This window comes from Ochotona curzoniae, unplaced genomic scaffold (genome assembly GCF_017591425.1).
Source record: "Ochotona curzoniae isolate NIBS_2020 unplaced genomic scaffold, NIBS_Ocur_1.0 contig_21, whole genome shotgun sequence".
Taxonomy (NCBI): Eukaryota; Metazoa; Chordata; class Mammalia; order Lagomorpha; family Ochotonidae; genus Ochotona; species Ochotona curzoniae.
In genome coordinates this window covers 4,905,844-4,933,492 of record NW_024465322.1, presented here as the reverse complement: position 1 = coordinate 4,933,492, position 27,649 = coordinate 4,905,844, and the positions used below count along the sequence as shown (strand labels likewise).

Below are 27,649 nucleotides of genomic sequence, written 5' to 3'. Positions count from 1 at the left end.
CACTCCAGAAGGTCACAGACTTGTCAGAATGGGAGAACTGGAAAGAGCCCTGTTGTTTATTGCATATATCGTTGTCTGTGCTGATATACCACAGCCTGTCTGTGGGCTTCCATGGTTCTGATCCTGGAGAGAGGAGCGGCACCCAAGCTACCACAGCAGCTCGAGCTGCACCTGCTACGGCAGCTCCCAGGGGCGCGGTAAGCAGCACCCCAGAACCCGGCAGAGGCTGGAGGTCACAGGGTCAGGAGCTTGCTTGGGTGTGGGGCGGCGGGGCGGGGATGTGCAGAAGACGACACCCTCTCTGATCGCTCCACCAGGGAAGCTCCAGGGAACAGGCGATCTTCTAGAAGACAAAGCTAGATTCAGAGTCCGCTGCCCTGTCACAATTTAGCTGCCCCAGACCTTTGGGGAGGGATAAAGGTGGGAGGGGAGCTGCCCAGCAGCTAACGCCGGGGACCGGCGGGGCTTTGAGGGGGCATGGCGGGGAGGGGTGAGGCTTTGGAGGGTAAGGCTGAGGTAGCGGGGAGGGGTGAGGCTTTGGGAGGTAAGGCTGAGGGGACTGGAAGGGTGAGGCAATGGGGTACAGTTGAGGGGGTGGGGCTGAAAGGGGGCGGGGCTTTGAGGAGCAAAGGGGTGGGACTCCGAGGCGGCGGGGCTGCAAAGGACCACCGTAGGTTCTCGAACGCCGTTGGCGCTTTTGCCTGGACCCACCGGCAGGAGCTTCAGGAGAGGTGAGGGGTCCGCGGTCCCAGGGCCGGAGCGTGAGGGGCTTGGCCACGCTGTTTACTCTCAATGGCTCTGAGTGTCGGGCGGTGGGAGTGGGCTGCCAGTCGCCGGCGCCCTGACACTGTCCTCCTCTCCAGGACCAATTCCTGTCCTGGGGAGTCGGGTCCCCCTAACCAGTTCCCGCAACCCTGCTCAGCCTCTTCATTGCTCCGTGCACTTCACCTCTTCCGACGCTGGAGGGCGCCAGGGAGCCGCCGGCTGAGCTTGCCGCTTACCGTTGTGATGCTAGCACAGCCTTGAGTCCTGTGGCTTACTAGTGACCCATGGCACTCAGGGTAATATTAGGTTTTACCAGTTTATTATAAAGGATAAGATAAAGGACCCAGGTGAACTGCCTGTTTGGCAAAGTTTAGGGGGGAGTACCCTGTACCCCCAAATAGCCCCTACTTCCCTCAGCCGCACCCCATTGCCTCACCCAGTCCCAGTCCACATGAAAGCTGGGACTGGGTGTAAGTCATGTCAGGCTGGACCGCAGTGCCCCCTGGCAAGCACAAGATGCTGGCTAGAAGCAGGCCTGGCAGGGGAGCTGTGGGCACTCTCCTGCTAGGCTTCAGCTCGCATTGGTAAGCATGAAAGCCAGAGCTGAGGGCAGACCAGGCTAGACAAGGCAGCAGCACTTGTTTGGTATACTTGTGGGGGCAGGGTGGGCTGAGCTAAACACAGCACCCATGGGTGTTTACTAGAGCCAGCTGGGATGTGGGATAGACCAGGCTAGGCCACAGCACATGCTGGCACATGCTGGGGGTATGGGCATGGTGGGGGTTATTGGAGGCTCCCTGACTAGACCCCAGCACCTGTTAGTTCGCTTGAGACGGGGCTGGGGGTGAAAGTGACCAGGCAGCTGCATCCACCAGTATGTCCATTGGCTGGGACAGGTGACAGACCAAACGAGATCCTGCACTAGCTGGTGCACGCAAGAGTCTCCGAGGCACCAGCAAATGACCATCCCGCACCCCTGGGTGCTAATGTACTTTGACAGCAAGGAGCGACCCACTTCCTTCCCTGCCACCTCCCCTCCCCACCACACATATAAAAGTAAAAGAAAAATTGAAACCTTTATCCCACTCACTTTCTTCCATACCTCAACGCTCCCCACTCTAATCTGAGGCCCACATAGGCAGACATCCCTCTCAACTATGTAAACAATATTAAAAGTAAATGTTTAGAACCAAAAAAGCAAAAAATAAAAACAAACACACACACACATACAACTTAGACACCTTCCCAGGCACATTATCAGGGAGCTAGATGTGAAGTGGAACAGCCAGGACTTGAACTAGTGCCCTTATGGGATGCTAGCACTGTAGGCAGAGGCTTAACCTACCATACCACAGCACTGGTCCCTGACAATATTCTTTTAAAGCCGGAAGGATGTTCACCTAGGCCATTTCTGAACAACGCCATGTAAGAAGTTTTGTCTGGCGTGGTAAGATAAGACGTAGGAGAAAGCTGTGGGAGAAGCCTGTCACAGGTCGTGTGTTTACACAGCAAGGTTTGTGGGTACCAGATCACTGTGAGAATAGCACTTGCAAGGAGAAGCTCCTGATATGGCTAGAAAAACAGTAACACCCATGTGAGACCTTTGCAGATACATTGATAAGACCCAACCCAAATACATTAAGACCAAAAGAGAAAGAGAGAGAGAGAGAGAAATATGCGTAATATTTGCAAAAGCAATGACCCGATCTCCAAATATAGTCAGTTTCTCAGACACTGGGGTTTTGATACAGGGCGATGCAGGGCAATACAGGCTGACACATGGTGATGCAGGGTAGTACAGGGTGGTACAGTGTGGGAAGCAGGTGTCTAGTGCGGGAAGCCCTGGCAGAGCCTTGGCCAGAGTGGTGATGGAAGTGGGGTCAGAAGGAGCGAGTGTCCAGCCTCGCAGTTGAGCCCACAGGGACCCTAAGTAGAAGAAGGATGGAAAAACGGACCTAGCGAGAACAGCTACATTGGGGCTAGAATAAGGAAGTGCCGGTGCTGTTCGTTGAGCTGGGGGAAGCCAGGGAGAGAATCCACGGGAGGCAGATCCAGGACAGGGCCTCAAGGCCTTTCAAGCTTCAGCGAACGAGAGCAGGAGGAAGAGCCACCCCAGAATACTCAGAGATGAGAGATGAGAAGAGCAAGCCAGAACCTGTGCTGCCATAGAAACGGAAGGACAAGAGCTGCCGGAAGGTTCTGTGCATTCCGACTGCGCGTCTCTGCCCTGGAGTGCTGGACTCCAGAGCCCTGAGGTCGGGAGCCAGGCAGCCGGAAGCCGCTTCCAGGGGCAGGTGCACAGGTGCTGTGTCCACATGGTATGGAAACAGAAATTAAGCCCAGTCTGCTTTTATTTTGTAATCTAATATTTATTTACGTTACAGACCAAGGCACAGAGATCAAAACCTGCCATATGCTGGCTGGCACCCCCAGGTGCCCAGCTCGTTCTGGGCCACAAGCAAAGCCAAGAGCTGGGAATACAATCCAGGTCTCTCGAGTAGATAACAGAAGTGGGGTGCCTGAGCCATCGCTGCTGGCTCCTAGGGGATACAGTGGCAGGAAGCCAGGGGTCAGGAGTTGATCTCCAGTGGGATGTGGGTATTTTAACTCCCAGCCCCAGCCTGATTTTCAGTGTGAGATGACGATTCTAAACAGCACTTCTCTTTGAAGAGTCATTGGATGGCCTAAGTTCCAGGTAATTGCTCTGGCGATCTGACCTTCAGATAGGGCGCATTCATCTCCCTCATCCTTTACAAGTCCTCGTGTAATAGTTCAGACAACTTACACTGGGACAGCCTCACGCATTCAGCTTACGTTTACATTTCTGATGACTTGGAATCCTTGAAACTCATCTTGCTGGGGCAGGGGTTGTGGTGCAGCGCATTAAGCCACTGCCGGGGAAGCTTACCTCCCGAACGGGGTGCCTGGCCATGGCTGTGGCTCCTCTGCAGTAGGCGGGAACTGCCAAGTTGAGGGTCCAGCTCCCAAGCCAGCTGCCGCGGGCGCAGGCTTCCTTTCTATTTCAGAGTCCCTGTGTCATGGACTGAGTGGTGTGGTGGTTTCTTTCGCCCACTTCTCCCATCCCAGATTGAAAGCCTAGACCATTGCAGGATTTCCATGGTGGGTTGCCGAGCGCTGGCTCCTAGGGTGCGCCTAAGCAGGAAGCTCGCAGTGGGAGTGGAGAAGACTTGAAGCCAGGCACTCCGGGAGGGGGTGGCCGCGTCCCAAGTGCTGCCTTGAAGAGCTGCTTTGGCTTTTCCGTTGAATTTCACGTAGACTTTGCCATCTGAAAGTGGCTTTTCCATCCCCAGGTCTCTTCTCCCAGTGGGCCTCTCCATGGATAAGCCCTTGTGGCCCCCATCCTGCCTGTCCTTCATGACTCCTCCCCTGTCCCAAAACTTGTCTCTCAAAGGCTTTTTATTTATTTTTTTTTTCTGTTTGCCTGGGAAAGCAGCAGAAGATGGCCTACAGCCTTGGGATTCTGCACTCTTGCTGAGACCTGGATGGGACTCCCAGCCTCAGCGCTTCAGCCTGGAATAGCCCTGGCCATTGCAACTCCTGGGTAGTGACGGAAGATCTTTCTTTGTCTCTCTCCTTCTCTGTGACTCTTTTGCAGAAATAAATTTGTCTTAAACTACTCATTTGATATGGGGAGGGGAAGGAGGAGGAATACTCAGAAGGCACCCCCATCTTTGGGTCTCTTCCTGAATGAGTGCAACAGCCAGGACTGGACTAGGCTGAAAGCGGGAGCAGGAAATTTAATCCAAGTCTCCCAGGTGGGCGACGGGAACCCAGCCCTCCCAGGGTCCGTATCAGGATCATCTCTGAAGAGCCGGAGGCGGTGCTGGGGGGAAATGGCCAGAGCACTTGGAAACTTTTCCTTGGAAATCTAAAATGCGATTGTCCAGTGCAGCCGCTGACTGGTATTCATGCGCTGCCCAAGTGGTCTTGCCCAACTTAATGCTAGATGGCATCTGTCAGTCATTGGAAAAGACCCTCTTGGGCTCAGAGGACGATTCTAACATCCGAGCAACGCCAGATACACTATCCTGCCTTTCTAGGTGTCGCTTTGCCGATACATACATGTCGCTAGTTGCATCGCCCCGGGAGAAGCAGTAATGGTTACCTCAGCAGCAGATGCGCCCCACCCGTGGCCCCGTACCCCACAAGCATGCACCCCACGCCCCTCGGCATCCCCTGCGGTTCCTCCCCCAAGCCGCGCGGTGGCGCTGCAGCCCGACTGAGTCGCTCAGCCTCTGTCGGGCAGTCGGGCGCGCGGAGGCTCCTGGGGAGTCTCCTGCACGCCGGCGCGGGGCGCGCGGGGCGCGCGGGACGGGCGGTGCTGAGTGCGCCGGCGCCAGGTGGGCGAGTGTCCTGCGGGGGACTCGGTGGCTCGGCGGGGCGGGGCGGGCCCTGGAGTCCGGAAGCCGTCGGGGGAACCGGAGGCCAGGGCGGGGAGCAGGGGTGAGGCTGTGAACCGGGGGTCTTTCTCTCGAGTCCTTTGGGGACCCTCCGAGCCCTGTCCTCCTTGTCCCCCCCCGCGCCTCCGCAGGCTACGCCACCTGCCACCCTGGCCCTGATCTGCTTGGACGGCGTCTTCCTCTCCTCGGCCGAAAATGACTTCGTCCGCGGGATCCAGGAAGAACTGGCCCGCTTCGTGCTGCAGAAGCAGCTGTCGAAGTAAGGGGGGTGGAGGGAGGGACGAGGATGCGCCCGGCTTGCTGGGGAGCGGGAGGGCAGCTTCCTGGGGGTCCCACCTGCCACCTCTTGTTTCCAAGGGGGCGAGCGGGCGGAGGCCGTTAGTCCTAACGTCTGCTGCCCGCGGTCTCTTCTTAGCCTTTATCCTTGACCCGGGGCAAGGCGAGGGGATGTCGGCCAGGATGGGGTGGGACCCAGTGGGGCAGGAAGGATTGTGTATTCCACGCTTCCTGCATGGAGTGGGACTGGGACCCTTCCTCAAGGGAGGGTTCGGGGCCCCAGGGGGTTCAACGTCTTTCTGGTTCCTTTTCCCAGGGTCCTGCTCTTCCCTGCGCTCTCCAGCCGCCTCCGGTACCTGATCCACAGAACGACAGAGAATTTCGATGTTTTGAGCAGCTTCTCTGTCGGCGAGGGCTGGAGAAGAAGGACCGTCATCTGTCACTCGGACATCAGGTGCCTAGGCCACTTGCCTTTCAGCAGGTCCTTGCCGGTCGGGTGGCTGGAATGTCGGCCACAGCAGGAGTCGGGGTCGGGGGACCCCCTGGGCTGCTGGCCGTTGGGCTCCTTGGCTTGGAGGCAATGGCTTTGTGCCATGTCCCTTTCAGAGAGGGCCTGCAGTATGTCCCTCGTGTGCCTCACAGGGGTGGGTGCTGAACAACCCTAATGTTCCACATAGCAGGTGTTGCTTGGAATATATTTGGTATGTGACGCTCTGCAACACTTAGTGGTGGGGAGATGGTCTGAGTCAGGTGCTATGTAGAAGCGTTCCAGCATTGTGCAGCCTTACCACACGGCACTCACAGGCCTGCCACTGACCACAGCCCCCGGTCGGTGAAGGTTGGAGGGGTGGGAGGCCGAGGCTGCTGCTGTTTCCCAGCCAGCCTGTCCTGTAAGTAAGTAGAGGGAATGGGGGTTGCTAAAATAACCCTGAATGTACTCTCAGCATCCTCGCCCCGTCTTGTTCCAGAGTGCCTAGTGTGGATGGCAGCTCGGGTCCTGGCCGTCCTCCTGCGCCCCAGCCTGGCAAGCACCGCGGTCCTCGGCCGTCCCCGAACCAGGGAACATGTGCAGGTCCCCGAGGTGGCCGGCAGGGCCGATGGCATCGTGGACGCAAGCCAGACCAGCCTTTGTATGTCCCTCGGGTGCTACGCAGACAAGAACAACATGCGGAGACCTCCCCGCCCCAGCTCAAGGCAGAGACCCCAGCCCCTGGGGTCGCGGAGGAACCTGGGGATGTTGGTGCCAGCCGCTCTGATCAAGAACTTCCCGTGTTGGTGACTCAGGTGGCAGAGAGCCCAGGGGACCCAGACCAGAGCTGCGAGAATGGGTCATTGCTGGATCCCGCTGGTCCTGAGCCACTTCGGCCTGCGAGTCCCTCGGGGAAGGGAGACAGGGTGGAGACGGCCACCCCGCAGCCAGGCCTGGAGGAGGAGGGGAAGGGAAGTCCTCCCGAGACGGGCCCGGTGGCAGAAGAGGAGGAAGAGGAAGAGGAGGAGCCTGCCAGCTGCTCTGATGATGAAGATGATTACAGCGAGCTGCTGCAGGAGGTGAGGAGGCTCTGGATCCGGGAAGGAGAGGGTGCACCTGCGGGGGGCCACGGCCACGGGCGACTCAGGCCACGGGGGGCCACGGCCACGGGGGGGCCACGGCCATGGGCGGCTCAGGCCACAGGCGGCTCAGGCCACGGGCGGCTCAGGCCGGGGCATGAAGTTTCTTAGGAGTTGTCCAGGAGGAGCCATGGTTGGTCTCGGCCAGCCATTCGGCAGCCTGTGACTCTGGGCAGGTCATTGGGCTTTTCATAGTGTCCCTTGCCTCGTGGGAAAAAAAGAACAAAAATAGTGCGAGCTTCGGGAGGTCGCCGAGGCGAGGGTGCGCGGAGGTGCTTTGGCCTGTGTAGGGGATGGTGGTCGCCACTGCGACTCTTCCACCCGGGGCTTTGCCCAGCCCGTCTGGTTTCCTTGGAAGCAAATACCCTGTGACTCTTCCACCCGGGGCTTTGCCCAGCCCGTCTGGTTTCCTCGGAAGCAGATACCCTGCCACTCTTCCACCTGGGGCTTTGCCCAGCCCGTCTGGTTTCCTTGGAAGCAGATACCCTGCCCTGGCTGCCCGCTGTGGGGTCATTGGGGAGCGTGGGCATCTTTCTGTTGTCATTTCATACATGAATGAGAACCAGAAACTTTTACTTCGTATCACTGGGCTTGTCCAACTGGGTGTCTTGCTGGCTTGGTGGCTTTGGGCCACCCACTCAGCTCTGTGGCCTCGAGTTGTCCAGTCGGTAAAGGGAGTTGGTAGAATATGGTGTTCAGGATTCTGTGACGTACTCTGGCCAGTACGTCCCCCAGCAGCAGGTGCCTGTCCCCGAAACTCTCGATTTCCCGCCAGTTGACCGGCACATGTCCGTCTCTAGACTCCTGTCAGGCCGGGCTCCCTGTGCAGGGCCCACGGAGGGTGGCTTAGGAACCAGTTCGTCGGAGCCCTGCGTGTCAGACCTCCCCATGTTGAAGGGTCTGATGTCTCTCCCAGATAAAGGCCCAGCTGACGGAGAAAGACATCCAGGTGGAGAGCGTCCACGTGGACACGTCCCCCTTTGCCCAGGAGCTGCCTGCAGAGCAGGACCTGGCCCACGTGGTGGAGATCTACGACTTTGAACCTGTGCTCAAGACAGAGGACCTCCTGGCCACGTTTTCTGAGTTCCAGTGAGTCAGGGTTGGGCGCGGGAGATGGGGGAAGTGGGGTGCTGCCTCCCCAGGGAGGAGCCAGGACACAGCTCTGTAATGGACATCAAGGGATCTGAAAAGAGGTGCAAAGTAAAGGCCTGGGTCCCCCCTGCCTGTGAGCCCCTTGTCTCCCGCCAGCCACCGACATTCAAGTCTGGCCTTGGCAGTTCCCGGCGAGGAGCCACTTTCGCCCTTGGCCCAGTGCCATATGTGCCTGTTGGGTCATACCATTTTATTTCTGGACCCCTAGGACCTGGCTGCCACCCTCTGACGTCACAGTCTTCGTGTGACCATTCGTGGTGCGCTCAGGCCTGTCTGGCACTTGTAGGGTTGCAGAGTCGGAGCAGGGTGGGGACCTGCTTTGGGGGACAGGGGACAGGGTGTTGGCTGTTGTGCCCACTGCTGCCTCTCCTTTCCCCCACCCCCACACAGGGAGAAGGGGTTCAAGATTCAGTGGGTGGATGACACTCATGCACTTGGCATCTTTCCCTGTGTGGCCTCAGGTAAGGCTGCTCCGGGGGCTGGGGACGGTGGGGCTCGGCTCCTGCTGTAAAGAAGGGAGGACCCTTGGTAGGTTCGGGAGCGGAGGGCCAACCCTGAGTCATGGGACCCGCAGGCTCCCAGGTCCTGGTGAGCCAAAGGGAGGCCAGCTGGGCATTGAGCCTCGCCCTCCTCCTTGTGCGGGTGCCATCAGTACCAGGATGCCATCAGTGACCCATCGTGGGCACTAAGTTCGAGCCCTGCACACACCATGTGTGCAAGGAGGTCACAGGTGAGCAAGTGTTGCTTTTATGAAGGGACAGAGGCATCCAGCAGTCTTTGAGTTGATGTGTGTGAATGTACTTGGCCTCAGGACAGGGGGGGTGTTACGTCCATTTTATAGATGGGAGACTCTAGGGCACCAGAGTCCATTCCTGTAATAAGGCCCCCCCCCCAGCTGGGGTGACCGTGCATGCAACTTCTTGACCAGCACACTCTGCTGCCGGGCTGTGCTGCCCCTGGCCTACCTCTGCTTACGTTGGATGCATTTATAAAGGCCGCTGCGGCCCTTGGTTGAGCTTCGCTTCTTGGCCTTGGCCTCCTCCGTGCACATGAAGGCTGGACAGGGCTGGTGTGTGTAAGCCTGGCCCTTTGGTGCCCAGCCCTCTGTGCAGGCTGCGGAGCTCTGGGTAGGGCGAGGCTCGGCTGTCTCGGCGCTGCCCTGAGCTTCGAGGAGTGCTGGACACGGCTGCATCCTTTCTGGGTGGTGCGTGGGGGCTTCCCCCGGGACAGATGGCTCCAGAGCTGCTTCCCTCCCACAGCTGCTGAAGCCCTGAGCAGGGAGTTCTCAGTGCTGAAGATCCGGCCTCTCACGCAGGGCAGCAAGCAGTCCAAGCTGAAAGCGCTGCAGAGGCCAAGTAAGGACATGACAGGTGCAGCTTGTCTACTGCGGGCAGGGAGGAGCCTTCCCTCGCTGTGTCCCCTCAGCCTTTCCTGTTCATTTCCTGCTGGTTAGGCGTCCTGGACTACGGTTCCCTCTCTAGAGGTTCTGGGGTACCTAGGGTGGGAGGCTGTGCAGGATGGGGTCTGCCAGCTGCTGCCTGGGGTCCCTGTCCTGAGCGCTGCTGAGGGGCCAGCTTGGGTTCGTGGGAGCCAGGGAGGACACATCCCAAGGGGTGTGCAGAGGTGTGCTTCGGGGACATTGTGGCTCTGTTGCTTATTCAGGTTGACCCTGAGCAAGACATCTAGCTTCAGTTGGTTTCTTTGTAAAATGAGTGAGGGTCTGGGCTAGACTGGGGGGAGGGACATTGAAGGGAAGGGAAGGACAGACCCCGCCGAGGCCATGGAGGGTGCATGGGAGGTTCTGAGAAGTGTTACCTCCTGCCCTTGTCTTCCTCCAGGGCACAGTGGGGCTTTCAGAGGCCAGTTTCCACCACTGCACAGTGGCAGCTGGCAGAACAGGCCCAGCAGCAGCCCGCAAGGCTGTCCATCCCCTTGCACCAGACCTCCTGGGACAGTAAATGCCTGGTTTCTAGGTCCAGGAGTTCTGGGTGTCCTGTCCTGGCTCAATTCCTCCCCCCACCACCACCAATGGGCAAAATTAACCCCAGATAGAGGAACAGATCTGCTGAGGAGTGACGGGGGGCGGGGGGGGCAAGCTGGGCTTGTGGAAGTCTGAAACCCTCAATGGCCCTTTGCTGTGACACCTGTGGGGTGCTGGAGGTTGGCTCGAGTGTCTGTGTCCCCTGTTGGAGCAGTGGCCGCAGCCTCGCGTGCAAGTCCTCACCGTGGGACCTTCCTTCCAGAGCTCCTGCAGCTGGCGAGAGAGCGGCCACAGACGGATGCGGCTGTGGCCCGGAGGCTGGTGGCCCGCGCCCTAGGGCTCAGACACAGGAAGAAAGAGCGGCCTGCGGCCTGCCATCCAGAATCTGCTGCCACCCCGAAGATTGTGCCCCAGGACTGAGCTGGGCCCAAAGCCATGAGCCTTTTCCAGACACCAGGGCAAGCCCTGCACCATCACTGGATCCTCTGGGTACGTGGGCTTCCGTGTGGCCCAGCCCCAGCGCTTGAGCCAAAATAAACGATATTCTGCTGTGACAGCTTGCAGATGCACTGACTGGCGGTGGGATGCGAGCAGGTGCTGGCCCCGAGACGGACCTGGGGCTGCTAAAGGAGGAGGCTCCCCAGGGCACTGTGCAGTCTGCCCAGTTTGGGGCTGGTGGTACCTGCCCTGTGACACAGCGTGGCAATGCTGAGGGTCCCAAGCCTCTTGGCTGATCTCCCTGCCACCTGGTGAGGCAGAAGGCAGGGTGCCTGTTTGCAGATACAAAGGCGAGTCTGAATGTGTAGCTGGTCCGCTTCCCTTGTGAGAGCAGATATTGGGGTATCCCTGGGTGGAAGGACCTGGCACCCTTGTGCCTTTTGGCTTGGGTGGGGTGGGTGCTGAGACAGTCCTGTGTGGAGCTCTCCAGCACTCTGGATGGAGAGGAGTCCTGGTTGGGACTGTCCCGCCTGGTCCCAGCATGACTATAAATGCCAGGAGGAATTCAAGAGAGGCTGGCTCGTGTGCTGTTTGTGTCTGTGCTCTCTGACGGCTGCACGGACGAGGCCCTAGAGGCTGTGCCAGGTCATGGGGCTGGCGGAGCCCCCCGGAAGCAAGCTCCTCTGGCGGTGGGGGGCCCTGCAGTGCCTCAGCCATCATGCACACATCACCAGCGCTAAGTTTGCGGTGTGCTACCACGTGTCTGATAGGAGTCCTGGTGGCCCAGCACCCTGGCCATAGCACGACTCGGTCAGTACCTCCTGTAACTGGGGCAGCAGGTGAGTCATGGGTAGGCTGGCTCCTTTCTTGAAGGGAAGGGGTACTTTGCAAAGCCCAGTGAAGATTTATTTCATTTATCTGAAAGGCAGAGTTAGAGAAGGAATCTTCTATGTGCTGGTCTACCCTCTAAATGGCCACAGTGATTGGGGCTGGACCAGGCTGAAGCCAGGAGCTTCATCCAGGCCTCCCGTGTGGGTCCCAAGCTCTTAGGCCATGTGCTGCTGCCTTCTCAGGTTCCTAGCAGGGAGCTGGATCAGAAACAAAGCAGCCAGGATTGAATTGGTACTCAGATCGGATGGCGGCATGACAAGTAGCTATTTAATGCACTGTGCCACAATGCCAGTCCTCAGCTGATATTAAATGCTACTGAAGGGGCCCGGTGCAATAGCCTAGTGGCTGAAGTCCTTGCCTTGCATGCGCTGGGATCCCATATGTGCACTGGTTCTAATCCTGGCAGCCCCACCTCCCATCTAGCCCCCTGCTTGCGACCTGGGAAAGCAGTCGAGGACTGCTTTGGGCCCCTGCACCTATGTGGGAGACCTGGATGAAGTTCCAGGCTCCTGGCTTCGGATCAGCTAAGCTGCAGCCGTTGTGGTCACTTGCAGAGTGAAGCAACGGATGGAAGATCTTCCTCTCTGTCTCTCCTCCTGTCTGTGTATCTGACTTTGCAATTAAAAAAAAATAAATCTTAAAAAAAAAAATGCTACTAAAGGCTGTGGAAACGTAAAAGTGGAATCTTGGAAAATGAAGAGAACACGAGGCGAGAAGCCTCAGCCCCGAGCTCAGCCAATCAGAAAACACAGTGGCCTCCCCTCATCCCTGGCTTTGCTTTGCACAGTTTCCATTACTCACAACTCGGAAAGTTCCAGAAAGAAGCAATTCCCAAGTCCTGATTGGTACGCCCTCCTGAGTAGCGTGGCCGTGCTGCGGTGGTGGCGCTCTGCCCCGCCCTGCCGTCAGCCAGCCTCCTGTGCAGGGTTCCCTCTGACATCCCGGCCGCCTGCCACGAGGCACCCCGAGGCCGCTTCAGTCGCCCCTGACATGGCACTGCCAGGGCGTCACAGCGCCTGTGTCCCAAGTGACCCCGCTTTTACTTCATCGGGGCCCCAGGGGGCGAGCAGTGATGCCTCCGCAGGAGACAAGCCGTCAGCTTCATCTCTGAAGAGATGAAAGCACGCACAGTTTCGAAAGAGACCACTCTCAAATAATGTTTATTACAGTACTGCTGTTACAAGGTTCTAGCTCAAGGCTACGGGCTAAGAATCCCCTACTGCGCCTAAACAAACGCCATCCTAGGGAAGTACACACACACACACACACATATATATATACATATATCTTTATCTGTATCCGAAGACACAGATGTACTCAGGGTTCGGCATCCTTAGGAGTTTGGAATGTTTCTCTCATGGATACGGGGCGAGCCTACTTGTCCTGCGTGAATACGGAAGACAAGAGGCAGCTGGTTAAAGTGGAGGTGTAGATATTCAAGTTTGCTGGAAATGGCCCAGGAAGGACGGCATTCCGCCTGACCACTCGTGGGGTCACGTTTACCCACATGCGCACCTTGACAAGGAAATGGCCCCTCGTCTTCTGCAGGGGGCTGGGCTGCGGCAGCCCTCGGGTGGACTGTGACACGGACGGGGACCAGCCACCCCGACGGGGACCGGCCACCCCAGTCTGCACCCTGGGCAGCCGCGAGCCTCTGCGCAGTCCGTGTGGCCCTGTGGACAGGTCCTGGTCCCCAGCGGCCTCTGCAGCGGTCAGGCGGCTATCAGCACCTGGTGAGTGACAGCAGCGTCGCCTTCCTCCTGAGCCTGGGACATGCTGCAGGTGCCTGGAGGGCTGGCTATGCTGGCGGGGAGGGCGGCGGGCAAGGGTGTGCGGGAAGGTATGGCATGGCCCCGAAGACACAGGTGACCAGGGCGGCTCGTCACTGCGTGGTCAGCTGGTTATTCAAGAGTCCGCTGAAGTGTTCAAATTTCTGTTCCGTTTCGTCGCTCAGGGAACCGCCTGCAGGGAGGGGGTCGGAGCACAGGAGGAGCTCAGCCCCTGCCCCGTGACCTCCTTGGGGGTGGGGGCGAGGGCAGGAGCCGGGCACAGAGCAGCTGAGTGAATGGGTGCCCTTCCTTCACCAAAGAGGAGGCCCCTCACTGCTCTTTATGTTCCTTGCCAGGCTTTGGTTTGAACGTCAGGAGGCTCAATTCACACGGGAAGCCCCCTCCAGGGTCTCATGATGGTGGAGCCAAGAGGCGGGAGACTATTCGTTGGAGCAAGTTGGGATTGGCTCTAAGCAGAGCCCAGGCAGCACAGAGACCCACGCACACCGTACCGTGTGCTCTGTGGGCAGGAACACCTCACCGGAGGCCGGTCCTGGTCAGGGGCTGCCGTGAACCTCTCCTCTGTTACCATGACAACAAGCCGACTGATGCACTGCTGGTCCCACGGGTCTTCAGTAAGTAGCTTGCAGCCCTCGACTAGAGGGAAGCTGAGGCCCAGGGTTCTGAGGCCACCTGTGTCCTGAGTCAGCGGTGACCTCAGCTGCAGCCCTTACCCAGCCTCCGGGGTCTGGGCCTGCTGTGTTCTGCAGACAGGACCTCTCTCCCTGGTGCGGCCTGGGTTCCCTCTGGGTCTCTACACCCATGACTTTCCTTCTTGAGCCTGGGGCTGTGACACTGGCTCCCTCCCAGGCCCAGGAGTGGGGAGCTGCTCCTTGCCTGTCTCCCATAGCGGTGGGGGCAGCAAGGATAGGAGAGAACTTACCGATGTGGCAATTGTACATCCAGATGCGGTGGCCGTCGTAGCGGCACCTGCACTTCATGATGTTGTTGGAATAATCAGACTCGGACACTTCGTAGTTGGGGTTAATGACAACCTAGAGCCGGGACAGGAAATCAAGTCAGCGGATGACACCCATGCCCACGTCGGCCACCTCAGCCCAGCCCCACTTCCAGAGCCAGGGGATGGTACAGGGTGTGGCAGGCACTGGGCAGCTGAGAGAGGTGGCCTAGGTCCCTGTGTCCATCTCACTGTGACACGCATGCAGAGATGTGCACCTGTGTCTTTACTAAGGGCAGGCCTTCCAGAAGCTGCCACTGTCCCCTGGGTGCTCTCAGAAGGCCCCTGAGCCAGCTGCAGGAGGGCACAAAAGGAAAAAGTTGCCACAGTGGAGCAGGAAGGAGGGGTGGAGGCTGTGGGGTGGGACAAGGGGGCTGCCCTGGGGGGGCGGGTCTGGCCATGTCCCTTCTCCCCAGGCCATGACTCACTCTGTAGGGTGATGGGTTACATTTGCCCAGGCTGCCAGTCGATCCAGGACTTGAAACTGGCTCCAGGACCCAGGCTGGGGCCCCTTCCAACTCTTCCCTCCCCCTTCCTCTGCACTGGCACTGGCCCAGCCATAAGTAGACCATGCCCAAAGCTGTAAGGACTTCGTTCTGTGAGAGGGGACCTAGACATGGAGAGGTGGAGGAGGGAAGCAGAGAATACTAGGGGGACAGTGGGCACGCAGGATGACCCCACCTGGAGGGCCTGGCCAATTCGGGAAGGTGGGTGGGCAAAGGCACCTTGTGAAGCAGCATTTCCTAGGTTTGGGGGGTCCCAGGAAGTCCTTGATACAACCCTGGGGCTGCCCACTGAGATGCCGTGGGAACTGAGGTCTGCCCCACATTGCAGCATTGTGTCCTGGCCTGGGGGCCAGGGGCTGCAGGAGACCCTGCAGAGGCTCAGGGTCCTACCTAGGGGTGGCCTGCCTTTGCTTTCAATCTCTTTTCTACCCAATAGTTCCAGTTGTCCCCATTTTTTTTTTTTTTTGTCCCCAGGCTTGACAAAGGGGAAACAAAACACACAAAGCAAGGCCAACTGCGTCCTGGGAGAGACCATGGGAAGGGACTTTCCTGGCACTCCGTAAGCCTGGGGAAATTTGGAGGTCAAGGATGAAGCCAGAGCTCCTGGGAACCTTTGCACACACACGGATCGGATCGCTGTCTGGGATGTCACTTCCTCCTGTCCCCAGCAGCAGGCACTGGTATCTGCAACATGGGCAGGCTCTCACTCATGTGCAGTGACTTCCCAGGCATGGCGGGCCCTGCACAGGTGCGCTTGGCTAACTGGGCACGGGAGCTCAGAGGAGGGTGCTGTGAGCCCTGGCTGTGGGGCGGACAATCTCCCTCAGTGGGAAGAATAAAGGGCAGCTGGCATGCTCACCAGGGTCAGCACAAATCTGCGTGGTGACTGTATGACTGCAGTGCTTGTGGGGAACACACTCGCCCATACACCTGCCAGGTACCACTTACGTGCACGGAGCCACACATGGCCTGGTTCTAAAAATAAAGTGCACTTCCTCCACCCTCCCTAAACCCTGCCCCACCAATCTGGGGCCTTGCCTCCCAGTCTGCGGTCTGGCCTCATGGCTGCACAAGTGCTGGGCCATCCGACTGCCAGCCCCTGCCCAGCAAACAGCCGCACAGCCCGCCCTGGTCACTGCTGCGGGCGCTGGTTCTTCAGAGCACCGTGAGTAGGAAGTGCCAGGGCTGGCTCGGTGCCCCCAGCCATTGCTTCCAGGTGGAGTGACACATTTCTGGTCACTTGCCGTGCCACCCAGTGAGATGGGTGGGGCGAGGAGCAGGGAACAAAGGCTGTGTGGGCACTGTCGTCCTGAGCTGGCTCCTGCAGTGCCCAGAGCCCTGCCTGGAGCGTACAGTTGTTTGCAGGAAGGAGAAGAGGAGGGGTTCCTGGTTCTGCCTCGGGACCAGCCTGCTCTCTAGTTGGGCAGAGTACGTGCAAGTCCCCAGCAAGCAGGCAGCCAGCTGGGCCACCTGGTGGTCAACACTTCACCAGGACAGGTGTGTTTCTTTGCATGGGAAGTGTCCCCCTCCATGGCTACTTCTTGAAGCACAGATGCTTCTGAGTGAGGCAGTCACCAACACATGTGAGCGCCTCGCTCTCTAGGACACACCACACACTGTGACAGGCTGAGGGCAAAGGACAGCCCGGGAGGTTGTAAAGAGCGACTCAGAAGGAGGTCAGAGGGGTGGGATGCCCTGGATCCCACAGAAGCCATTCTGTCCCAAGGCCCTGGAGCTGGCCCGCAGCAGGTGCACTTCCAGTTGCAAGCTGCAGGCTTCACACACTGTCCCTTATGGACTTACCTGGCAGTCTATACTCCCTTGAGACACCTTGGCCTCCCTCCTTATTCTCCTCGCTAGCGAGGGCCTGGAGACCCGCCACGCCCACCTCACCTGGAACAGGTAGTCTCCGGGCGGCACGTCAGTGATGTCGACCCACTGGCAGTCGATGTCGTGGCGGTACATGTCCCAGCAGCCCATGGTGATGCCCTGCTCACCAAAGTTGGCACACTCGTAACTTTTCTGAATGTCTGCAGGCAGGGGTGGGAGAGGAGGTCCATCAGCCAGGTGCCTCACCCCTGCAGCTCCGGGCTCCCAACCTCCCCTCCCAGGCTCTCGGCACCCTGACCTCCTCCTACTCAGTTTCCTACCCACATCCTTCTCCTTCAGGCCCTTGCCTCCAGGAAGCCCTCCTTGACCATTCTGGTGCACCCTAGCCTTCCTGAGCACCTGGAAAACCCCTAGTATGCATAGTTTCACTGAGTCCGGGGGGCAGTGTGGCATTATCTTCACTGGGTTATCAGCACTTGGGGTGCGGGCTCACGTCTAACTTTTCTCATGAACCCCTGCATATAGCAGGTGCTCCAAGACTGTATGCTGTGGCTGCTGTGCCCAGAAACCAACGGAGGCAGTTGCACCAAGAGATGCCCATCAGCACAACCCTGGGGGAACCCTGTGTCCTCACAACAGGTGTCGCCCACAGCCCTCATCCTTAGCTATAGCCGGCTCAGCGATGGGGAGCGGCTACATAGAGTTGACAGTGGCCAGGGTAGCAGAGCCTAGTGTCAGGCCTGGGCTCCAGCCGAACGGTGCAGGGTAGGGTGGGGAGCTGGTACCTCCTTCACACTCGGTGTCCTCCAGGCAGAAGCTGGCCTTGTGGCCCTGGGCCACTTTGGTGCCATTGAGGTTCAGCAGGTCATAGTGGGTGAATACTTCCATGCTGTGGTAGTGCCTGAGAGAGAGAGAGAATAAGAATGAACCTTAGCCCACATCACGTGTGGGCTGTGGACACTTTTAGTGAACAAAGGACACTGAAAGAATTGGGGCACCAGGGCAGGAGGGGGCACCCCCTGGTTTGGCTGGTGTTCAGAGCACACGGGGTTAGTTAACGCTGCCCGCTGTCAGGGCTGCCGGAGGGGACGAGGACGGCGGGCAGCCACAAGATGTCCTCTTTAGCACCTGTCCCTGCTCCCGCTGGCACTGCCGCTCTGCTCCTGCCATCATACCCAGCCCTGTGGTGGCTCCCAGCTGCCCAGCTTCACCTGTTGGCCTGGGTGGGTGGGTGGGTGGGGGAGGGCAAGGAAGGACAGGAAAAGCTCTTTTTCTTCTCGCATGTTGGTGCTAAAACTGCTAAACCAGGCTCCCCTGCTTTAGCACTGCTCCTGCTGGGGAGAAGCAGCGAGGGGGACGGAGCCAGGAGCTGGCCAGTCCTTGAAGGTTTACAAGGGAGGCATTTTGTGGCCGCCGGAGTGGCTGGCCTTGGAAAGGTCTCTCTTTTGGCTTCTGGAAGGAACAGGGTGAGACATGAGGTCTGAGTCACCGTCTCAAGAATGTCTGCTGCTCAGAGGGGCTCATTCTGTTCATGTGTTTACCTGTCCCGAGGGCTGGGTTAGGTCCCCACAATGACGACGAGGGCATCCAAACGCGCCCCTCTCCCTCCCCACGGCTGCCTGCCTGTGCAGAAACCCTGGGATGGGAGGCACTGGCTGGCGGCTGCTTTGCAAAGTGCCCCTGGGCACCTGTGGGTTCCAGCATCCCAGCCCTACACACGCTACGCTAAGGAATACAGAATGGGATGAGGGCGGGCTCTAGGGCCAGTCTCTCTTTCCAGGCTTACGTTGGGGTAGCTGGGAAGAAGTCTGTTTCCTGGGGGCAAGCGGGGTGCCAGGGACAAGGTGCCACAGTCTGGCAAAGCCTTCCCCCAGGATCTGAGCATAGACCGAGTGGACTGGCCACTGGGCCATGGACGGAAGGATCCATTCAGAACCCTGGAACTCCCTGACACTTGGTGAGGAAGCATCCTCTTAGGCCACTGGCAGACACGGCAGAGCTCTGCGTCCAAGAATGTCACCATAGGTGGGACACATACCTACGGCCGACGGCTCCCTCACCAGTGTCCCCAGCATGAACAGTCCTGGCTGCCCTGGGCACCTGTCCTCATTTCAGAGGCATTGATGGGGCAAGGTGGCTGGGCATGTCCTCTAGCCCCCAAGGGTGCTGTGACAAAAACAGGGACCCCGCTGACTTTATCTTCCATGCCCGGGACCAGGCTACCCTGGCAGGGACACAGTCCTGACTGCAGGGCTGAGGGAGACAGCACCAAGTCAGTGACAGTGCCCTGGGCAGCAGCGGTGCCATCTGTGGCTTGAACAGCTGCCACTTGTACTGGAGCCCATGCCCTGCTCTTCCAGCTCCTTCCCTGGGGGCTTCCCAGACGTGGGCAGACTGCCTGCTGCCTGGCAGGAACATGGCAAGGGGGCTGTGAGACGATGAGCGGGTGCAGCAGGTACAGTCCCAGGCTCTAGAACATAAGGGACAGGAGAGGAGCCCGGGACACAAGGCTGGTACACCCGGCCTTGGGTGGTGGCAGGGAGGGAGCAAGCATTTCCCAGGCTTGCAGGGCAAGTCGCCTGAGCTGGGGGAAGGGCAGTCCTTTGGGGGGATTCCTCCTGGGTGCAGTACCAAGGGCTCTCCGTCCCTCCTCCCTGCCCCAAGTATGCACGTGTGTGTGTGTGTGTGTGTGTGTGTGTGCACATGTGCCTGATCCTTTCCCAGTGCCAGCTGAGCTCAGGTCTGTGCCCATGGTGAATGCAAGGTCAGAGAAAGAACCAGGGCCCCAGCTAGGGCTGGATGCTGAGGGATCTCAAACAACCCCCATTTTCCTTGACGGGCACACAGACTTACTGGGTGGCACCGAGAGCTATGAAAGGGGCTCATGGACTGCACAGCTGAGCTTTCCTGAAGGCAGGAGGCCAGGGCGCCAGAGCAGGACCCATGCCTGTCTGGGGTGGGGGCAGCCCTTGCTGGCCTTAAGGCACCCTGAGACTCTAAGCCCCTGCCCCCTCCACTGGGAGGCCTAGAGCCCGGGTGGACCACAGGAGCCCACCTGTGGCAGTCGTGCCAGATCCAGGCATGGCGGCCATTCTTGGGGCGGAAGTCGGACTGGCCGTTGTTGTGGATCTGGGAGGAGAAGCGCAGGAGCCGGCGGTAGCCGGTGTTGCGGTCGGTCAGGGCGGCCGACGCCGACAGACAGTTCTCCTCCATGGCGCACTGCAGCAGGATCATGGGCCGGTCCTCCAGGTAGGCGGTCTGCTGCACCATCTCGGCGTTGAGGACCAGGTCGGGGGCGGCTGGTGGGGGGCACACACAGGCTCAGCACATGCACACAGCCTCCTTCCCCAAGGGCTCCATGGCCGTTTCCTGGCCAGCGTCACTCCCGTCCTACCCAGCTCCATTCACCTTTGGGACCTCTGAGCTGTTCTTTCCTCCCGAGTTTACGTCACTCAAGGTCACGGGAGGAAATCAACCCAAGGCCTCCTGCCATCGTGTTGGCCTTTCCATACCACCCCTCGCCCGGCAGGAATTCGTTCTGCGATCTGCTTGGGTTGGGCCTGTGGCAGAGGCCCGTGAGCCCAGCAAAGGGACTGGTGGTGACTCTGGCTCCCTGGTGGAGCCTAGGGGTGGGGACGTGGGCAGGCTGGGTGACAATACCCAACCAGTCTCACTTTCTGAGCAGGCAACTCCGGCCCCGTACTGCACCCCGCCTTGGGGACAGGCCACGTCCTCGTCATGGCGGCAATGGGCCAGGGACAGCTCTGTGCCCGAACACTTCACTCCACTCATGACCACCTTATTGCTGTAGATATCTCCGTGCCAGTACCAGGTCTCCTGGATGAATCAACGAGAAAAACAGCCAGAATGTCACGTCACGTGGTCACTTCCTATCCCACTGCCTTGTCAGGGCAGGCACTGCTAATCAATCACAGAACCCTGCTCTGGGAAGATCCCATCAACCAATCAGACTTTGCAGGTGATAAGAAATCTGTTTCTTTATGCCCATAGTTAGCTGTGCCGTGAAGTCTAACTTTTGGATGAACTTTGGGGAAAAAAATGAGTAAGGAGGGTGTTCTGCTGAGATTGATTGGGCAATCTTGTATCTCAGGAACTTCCAGATACTGCTAAATTCTAAGAGGCGCAGGGCAGGGTGGTTAGGGACCAAGCAGGGGCACTCAGTACTTGTCCCAGAATCTCCACGAAGCAGTCTTCAATGAGCTCAATGCTTTAGTCAGTAGACTTTGAGCAAAGTAAATCATCCTTTATAATATGGGAGGGCCTGACTAATCCACCAAAGGCCTTCAGAGAACAAAATATTGGTGCCCCTCCCCGCAGGAAGAAGGAATTCACCTGCCAGATTCCGTCTCATATAATCTCAAGTATCAGCCCCTCCTAGGGTAGCCTGCTGGTCTACCCTGCAGCTCTCACACTGGCCAGCTCCCATTCTCTTGCCTCTTTCCACATCTTTATCACAGGGGCCGACTTGGGATGAATGTCCAGCCCAGGCCTGGGACACCCCTCCAACTGAGCCCCCAGGGTATCTTAGGCATGAGCTTCCGGGGAACTAACCCGGTCAGGTAGTGACCCCAGTGACGGGTGGAGCTGCTTTTCTGCTCTCTCCTGGGAGAAGGAGCGTCTGTCTGGTATTTTGTACACAGGGGCAGGTGGGAAGCTGAGTGCCCAGAGGCTGTGGGCAGCTGTGTCGGAGGCCCAGGTCCTTACGGATTCTGGAGGGAGGACCCGGATATGTCCCAGCGCCTCCTCTGAGAGTGACCTGGGTTCCAGTCAACTCACACCTCTTCCTGTTTAAGCCAGGGTACTGAGGACCTAAGGATTATCCAGGCCATGGCACAGGAAGGACAGTTGAGGCAGGGGCAAGAGTGCAACTGGCCGGTGGGGAGGTAGCCAGGAGCAGATCCTGAGCTTGCAATCCTTGGGTCATTCTCTTTTTCTGGTGGAGGGACAAGGCCATGGTCAAAGTGAAAAGGGTTCTGGATGGGTATACGACCAGGTGGCTGCTGATGGAATGAGCGGAGGCATCAGGGGTCACCATGGCCCTAAAGGCCTGCACTGCCTCCCGCTGCCAAGGGTGCATGAGAGGCCTCCCAAGATGAGCGCCTGCGGGCAGGGTGCGGACATGAAGGAGACCACTCAGAGTGCATGCCAGGGGCTGCTCACCTGGAAGGCGTTGCTGGCAAAGCCCAGTCCCAGCTGCCGGCACACCACCATGGCCTCCACGATGCCCCAGTTCTCACCACACACAGTGCCCCACACGAGCGACCCATTTCTCTTCGTCAGCACCTCCACCCGGCCCTCGAAGGGGTTGCGGCCCCCGCTCAGGCGGAGCTGGGGACAAGGAAGAGGCACGGTCACTAGGTGAGACAGGCAGGGGGAACCCTCAGTGCTCAAGTTCCCCAAGTCAGATCAGACACAAGATCAGTAAACAGCCTTGCGTAGCCTCCTGTGTGGCAGTCATGCCCAGCTTGGCCTGACGGTGGGTGGCCAAGCCCAGATACCCTGGAAGTTCCAAGCTGGCGTAGCCCACAGACCCCAGGGAGCACCACTGTGAACTCTGACCCCTCAGCCTGGCTGCTCTCCAGGAGCGATCAGGGCTGTTTGTCCAAACCATCTTTGGCTCCAAGAACAGCCTCAAGGGGATTCCCCAGGACCCCTTCCTGGGTCCCCTTCTTGCCTAGCTAGCTCCCCATTCCTACCTCCTCTGCAGCCTGGACTGCCCCTTAGAGACCTGTGGAGCCAGCTGCCCAGTGGATAGCTTTGCTTGGCATCTGGGAGATCCCAAATTGGATGTCCTCTTTTCTTTCAGCTCCAAACTTGTTCTCTTGTCTCCTCCCCTCACCTCTTGTTCTTGTACTGCAGTCCATTCCAGAGAGAATGGGGTGTGAGCAGCACACTTCCCACACAAGACCAGGTCTCCTCAGGCTCTGTGGGACCCCGTTGTACCCACTCTGCTTTGCTCTGGTAGCCTGAGAGCAACCACAGACAAGCTACAGATGACTGGATGTGTGCTTCAATAAAGCTTTCTTGGCATTGCATGGCCTTGGCGAGCTGACCTTGAAACTCTTCTGTCACAGGAGCTGGAGATGGAGCAGTGAGCTCCTTTGTCCACACCCAGTGGGGCTTGTTTGCTGCCTAAGCCCTCTCATCCCTCCAGCTCCATGCCTACCTTCCCAATCCCAATCTCTCCCTGCACTTGCCCTTTTTAATTGCCTCAACTGTCTCTTCCACCCATCTCTTCTCCACTTGAAACCACAATTCTATTGGAAAGAAATGGGATCCTGCCTTCCTCCCACTCGGAGCCCATGAGCAGCCAGATTCGTATTCTCTGACTTCCTGGCTTTAGGACTTTGCTGTAGCTCTCAGGGCTGCCTGGCTTCCTTGGCAACGTCACATGGTGAGTGACATGTGTGACACTGAAGCCCGCTACCTACAGATGCCCCCTCACCTTGATGATCCCGCTTACCATCTGGAGGCTGCAATCCCATGTGACTACCCTCTGATTGGTTCAGTAACTCCCAGCACTCAAAGCGATTCCAGCCAAGCTCCTTCACAATGTTTCCCATCTGCGACCCCTGTTGGAATGTAAGCTCCTAGGGGCACGGCTTGTGTGTGTGTGTGTGTGTGTGTGTACATGTATGTGTGTTCCATACCTGTCAGCACTCTGTCAATGGCAGGTTCAAATGCACATGATTGTATTTGATGGGCTCAAAGCATGGCCAACCTACATGAGCTCAGGCAGGGAGGGCCGGCATTTGGGGGAGGCTTCTAAAAACACAACCCTTAACCCAGAGGAGACTGGAATGCCTCACAGCAGGTGGCCAGGAGGTGCCCAGTCAGAGCAGGACACAGTTGGAGAACGCCAGGACCCCACCCATGGTGCCAGCATCCTGGCAACTTCCCAGACTGCAAAGGAGGTCTGAGTTCACCAGCGGTGACAGGACTGCGAGAGGCCTCCAGGCCAGGCAGGAACATCTGGCCTGTGTCTGGTTTGCCGCACCACCCGGTCAGACACCAGAGACATTTGAGGCTTCCCAAAGTCTCCGCCCTGGTGTGTCCCTTTGGTTCCTGATGGCAGTGTCCTGGGCATTTAAACATGGGTGAAGCTAGGGCAGCTATGATTTCCTGAGCACGCTGATGCCAGCCAACGGGGCACGGCAAGACCGCACCCTGCTTTGATGCGGGTGTATCCAGCCACTTTCCCTTCTATAATGGGGTAGAAAGTTAGGAGTGTGAAAAAGGCAAGGGACATCCGGATTTGCTCCTCTCCAAGTCACACACCAAGGCCCTAATGTCAGAGGTGACTGTAGGGGTAGTGAATCAGATTGCAGGCAGGGAGGGGAGGACAGGGCCAGGTAGCCAGGTGCCTGGTAGGGTCCCTCACCTTCTTCTGGAAGCCCATGGCAGGGATGTTGCACCTCACACCTGCGTCTTCCTCGTGACTGCAGCCCTCTGACTTGGTGTTGAACTTGCAGTCGGTGATGGACTTCTCGCTCCCTGTGCACTCGATCTCGTTGAGGTGGATGGGTCCTATTCCTGGTCAAAGGAGATGCACACAGGCCATTCAAGCCTCAGGAGGAGGACAAGGCACCAGCCAGAAAATTCCAGAAAATGAAAACCTGACAGTCCCATCCTCAAACTGCTAGAGGAAGAATCTGTAGATTAAGTGACTCCCTAAATCATGGAGATGCTGAAGCTTCAAAGTCTTAAGCTAACAGGTTATGGTTGATGGATGAAACACAGAGGCTCGAGCCATTGACAGGATCTGGGAGTGAGCTGACTGATGACAGACAGAGTCTTGAGCCAATGACAGGGTGTGGAACTTCATTCAGGTCTCCCACATGGATGGCAGGCACCAATTACTTGAGCCATCACCAATGTCAGCCAGGCCCTGCGCTGGCAGGAAGCCAAAGTGAGCAGCAGGGATTCGTTATGGAGTTCAGGTACCCCAACAGCTGGATAATCACTAGCCCCAAGACCCACTCCAGATAGTGTATGATCAAGATGAACTCTGAGGCCAGCTTATTGAGCTGCTGCTTGCAATGCCACAACACCATACCGGAGTGTTGCTTCAGCTTCCAGCTGCTCCCTCCCATTACAGTATCACACGAATGCGCCTCGGCAAGCAGCAGATGGTGGCTCAAGTATTTGGGCCTCACTACACACATATGGAGTTTCTGACTTGAATCTGGCTCTGGTCCTGGGTGTTTTGGTCACTGGGGGGAATGAACCAGAGGATGAAAGATCTTTCTTTTGCACTCCCTCTGCCTTCAAATATATCGTTTAAAAAATCAACTCTGTTTTATTCTTTTAATGTGGCTATCAGAAAGTGCAAAATATACATGTGTTTTTTCACATACTTTCACTGGACAGCATGGGTTGAGAGCACTGGGACCGTCTCAGCAGTCCCCTGGCTAGTTAACTGAAATGTGTTCCTGTACTCATCCATTCCTCCATTCTCCGCAGCAGGAACTCATCCCAGGTTCTGCGTGCAGGCATGGGCTCCACATAAAGAACATGGAGATGGAAGACCTAGGCCCACCCCTCACATAGTGTACGTTCTGGGCAGGAGTGGTCGTGAGAGTGGAGGGCTTGGCCAGGGGCAGTGCCCGCCTGGGACCTACACCCATTCTGGTGAACCTAGAGTCCCCTTCCAGGAGGCCAGCCTGGTCTACAGCGCTGAGGGCCAAGGCCCAGAAGGTTATTCAAGGTCACTGAGCAAGTCGTTGGCCAAGAACGAAGATGACCTAATTCTCAACGGGCATCTTCTCACCACCCCTGGCTGTGGGTGTGGTTCCTTGATGCATCAAGCCAGAGCTCGGTCCTCTCTGTGCCTTGACATTCAAAGGGGGCACTTTCCCCACTGTCTGCTGGAGCTGGCCACACCCAGGTGGCAGGGGACCATAAATCACCCAATGGTTCCTTGTCAGGCACAGCATCACCGAGTGCCAAGTGGCTTATTTTTCCCAGAGTTCAACAGGCCCTTGGAAATCGTGGGTGCATGTGGGGGCAGGGGAACAACTGGGTCACTGAGTACAGGTCTGTGAGTGATGGAACAGCCAGGTCACTGAGCACTTGCTGGTTGCTCAGTGCTAGGGCGCCGCCCCATACAGACCCATGTGTTGGACAACTGGCGAACTATGACAACATACATAGGAATGTTTGAACAGCTCCTGGTGGCACAATGTGTAACACCAGAGTCTACCCCAAACCCTCAGACTTCAGGCTGGCATAGGTGGGACAGTGGGAGTGGAGATGTTCCAGGATATGGACAGGACGGGGCTGGGAGGGGTGAAAAGGAAGAAGTTATTTAGGAACTTTGGTCTTTTCTGTCATCCTTCAGGGCCTCACCTGCTGCACGTCAGGCCCGAGGTCCTTGCCGCAGGGCTGCCCAGGATTCCAGCAGCCTGTGCAGTCCCTGTCTCTTGCAAAGCCTCCTTCCAACCCCAGGGAATCATTCGTTCAGATGCCAGTGCTGCTGGGAGCCTGGGCTCCAGCCAGATGCGCTCCACTTCCAGAAGAATGAAAGCCCCGTGTTCTTTTGTGGTGGGGACCGACACCCCCTCCAGGCCGCCAATAGCGACCTCATGGCATTCCTGCCAGAAGAAGGGCGTCCCTAGCCAGCCACAGCAGCCCAGACTCCCTCTGCAGGAAACAATTACAACATTCCTTGCTCAAACCATAGATCAGGATGGGAGGGCTGGGTGCTTGGCTGGGCTGCAAAGTGGATCTGGGGTGAAGGCTCCCTGTTCAGAAGCCAGGGAGGGGACCTGCCTGCATGTTGTTCCCTGCCTGTGTGTCATCTTGGGGTTCTAATGCTGCTGTCAGCAGAGTATCCCACATGGAAGCCTCCTCTGCTTTTTCCCCTTGGTTCATATGAAAGACGTGTTGAGGACACTTAATAAAAGCCATGCCCGTTCTCATGAGTGTCTCCGGCGCTGGAGCAGAGGCGTCCTGCTCTCGGGAGGGAATGTTTGCGGGGCTGCAACCTGAGCAGAACGTGAGGGGTCATCTGTTTTCCTGGCTTCTGGCCTGCTTCACAGCCTGGCCTGCCACCCCTGATCCCCTGGGCCTGTGGGTAGAACCCCAGGAAGGCTCGTGTGGCTACAGGCAGCCTGCGATTAGAGGCTGGGAGATCCACACTGGACTCTTCACCGACCTCAGCTATGGGGCCTTCCCTTGCTTGTTAATTCCCTTCTCTGGGCCTCAGCTTGCAAATCCATAAAATGGGCTGTGCAGGATCCCTCTAAGCTCATCAGGGGGAGAAGTCATTCAGTTGCTGGCATTCAACAGTCATTCAGTTGCTGAAGGGAGGAGGCAAAGCAAGAGAGAAAAATCCAGAAACTCCACAGGGACCACCAGCTCGGGCTGGGCTTGATCACTCCTGACCCAAGGCCCCACCCACAGCCCCCCAATTTCTTACCTTGTCCCAGTCTGGAGCCCGTGATGGCCTCTTTGGCACTGCCGAAGCCAAGCTCTCTGCAGACCACGCTGGCTGACACCAGGTCCCATTTGTCGTCGCACACGGTCCCCCATTCTCCATTCCGGAGCACCTCCACGCGGCCCTCCCCGATCTGGGCACCTCCCCTCAGCCGCACCAGGGGCTGCTGGAGAAACAGAAGCAGACAGACGTCTGGGGGTGCTCCGCAGGTGCTTGCTGGCCTCTCCCACCTTCTCTGCCATATTACTAGGTCCCACCCCACATCCCCCAGCCCACCTGGGGTAGTGAACGGCAAGGGGGTTGGGCAGAGGTGGCTTTGGAGCAAGCTCCCTTTGCAGCACCCACATGGGGGCCTTTCATCATGGATCCCCAGTGGGGGGAACATCAGAGGCCAGAATCACCCCCCAAGTATCCAGCGCCTCCAGCCTTGCGACAGAAAGCAGCCTCCATGCTCACGCCTACACCTGGCAACGGTGTTCAATGACGGCCTGAGGCCCTCCCCTCCTGAGTGGTTCTGCTCCTGACTCCACAGGCT

The 27,649-nt window shown here is 58.0% G+C and overlaps 2 protein-coding genes across 2 annotated transcripts in view; one reads left to right on the top strand and one right to left on the bottom strand.

Annotated features, from left to right (window-relative positions):
• The first annotated feature begins 111 nt into the window (after nucleotides 1–111).
• LOC121150445 (R3H and coiled-coil domain-containing protein 1-like) lies at nucleotides 112–10,757 on the top strand. Its single transcript, XM_040971370.1, has 9 exons — nucleotides 112–197; nucleotides 5,263–5,445; nucleotides 5,779–5,916; nucleotides 6,431–6,490; nucleotides 6,617–7,010; nucleotides 7,987–8,159; nucleotides 8,613–8,683; nucleotides 9,482–9,577; nucleotides 10,466–10,757. The coding sequence occupies exons 1-9, from the start codon at nucleotides 112–114 to the stop codon at nucleotides 10,621–10,623; spliced, it is 1,359 nt and encodes a 452-aa protein (XP_040827304.1). The 3' UTR covers nucleotides 10,624–10,757.
• Nucleotides 10,758–13,414: 2,657 nt separating this feature from the next.
• LOC121150459 (lysyl oxidase homolog 2) overlaps nucleotides 13,415–27,649 on the bottom strand; it is a 39,357-nt gene continuing 25,122 nt past the window's right edge. Inside the window, exons 5-13 of the mRNA XM_040971388.1 lie at nucleotides 27,097–27,280; nucleotides 24,058–24,209; nucleotides 21,837–22,004; nucleotides 20,330–20,492; nucleotides 19,711–19,954; nucleotides 17,441–17,556; nucleotides 16,719–16,855; nucleotides 14,245–14,356; nucleotides 13,415–13,494 (exon numbers count right to left, since the gene is read on the bottom strand). Coding sequence (XP_040827322.1) covers nucleotides 13,415–13,494; nucleotides 14,245–14,356; nucleotides 16,719–16,855; nucleotides 17,441–17,556; nucleotides 19,711–19,954; nucleotides 20,330–20,492; nucleotides 21,837–22,004; nucleotides 24,058–24,209; nucleotides 27,097–27,280 — 1,356 coding nt within the window. The remainder of the gene's footprint in view (nucleotides 13,495–14,244; nucleotides 14,357–16,718; nucleotides 16,856–17,440; nucleotides 17,557–19,710; nucleotides 19,955–20,329; nucleotides 20,493–21,836; nucleotides 22,005–24,057; nucleotides 24,210–27,096; nucleotides 27,281–27,649) is intronic.

What these genes read in the sequence shown, in the direction of transcription:
- LOC121150445 (XM_040971370.1), top strand. Translation starts at nt 112, where the DNA reads ATGGTTCTGATCCTGGAGAGAGGAGCGGCACCCAAGCTACCACAGCAG. An exon ending in GCCACGTTTTCTGAGTTCCA is followed by an intron (nt 8,160 to 8,612) that starts GTGAGTCAGGGT and finishes ACCCCCACACAG; the next exon opens with GGAGAAGGGGTTCAAGATTC. An exon ending in GAAAGCGCTGCAGAGGCCAA is followed by an intron (nt 9,578 to 10,465) that starts GTAAGGACATGA and finishes CCTTCCTTCCAG; the next exon opens with AGCTCCTGCAGCTGGCGAGA.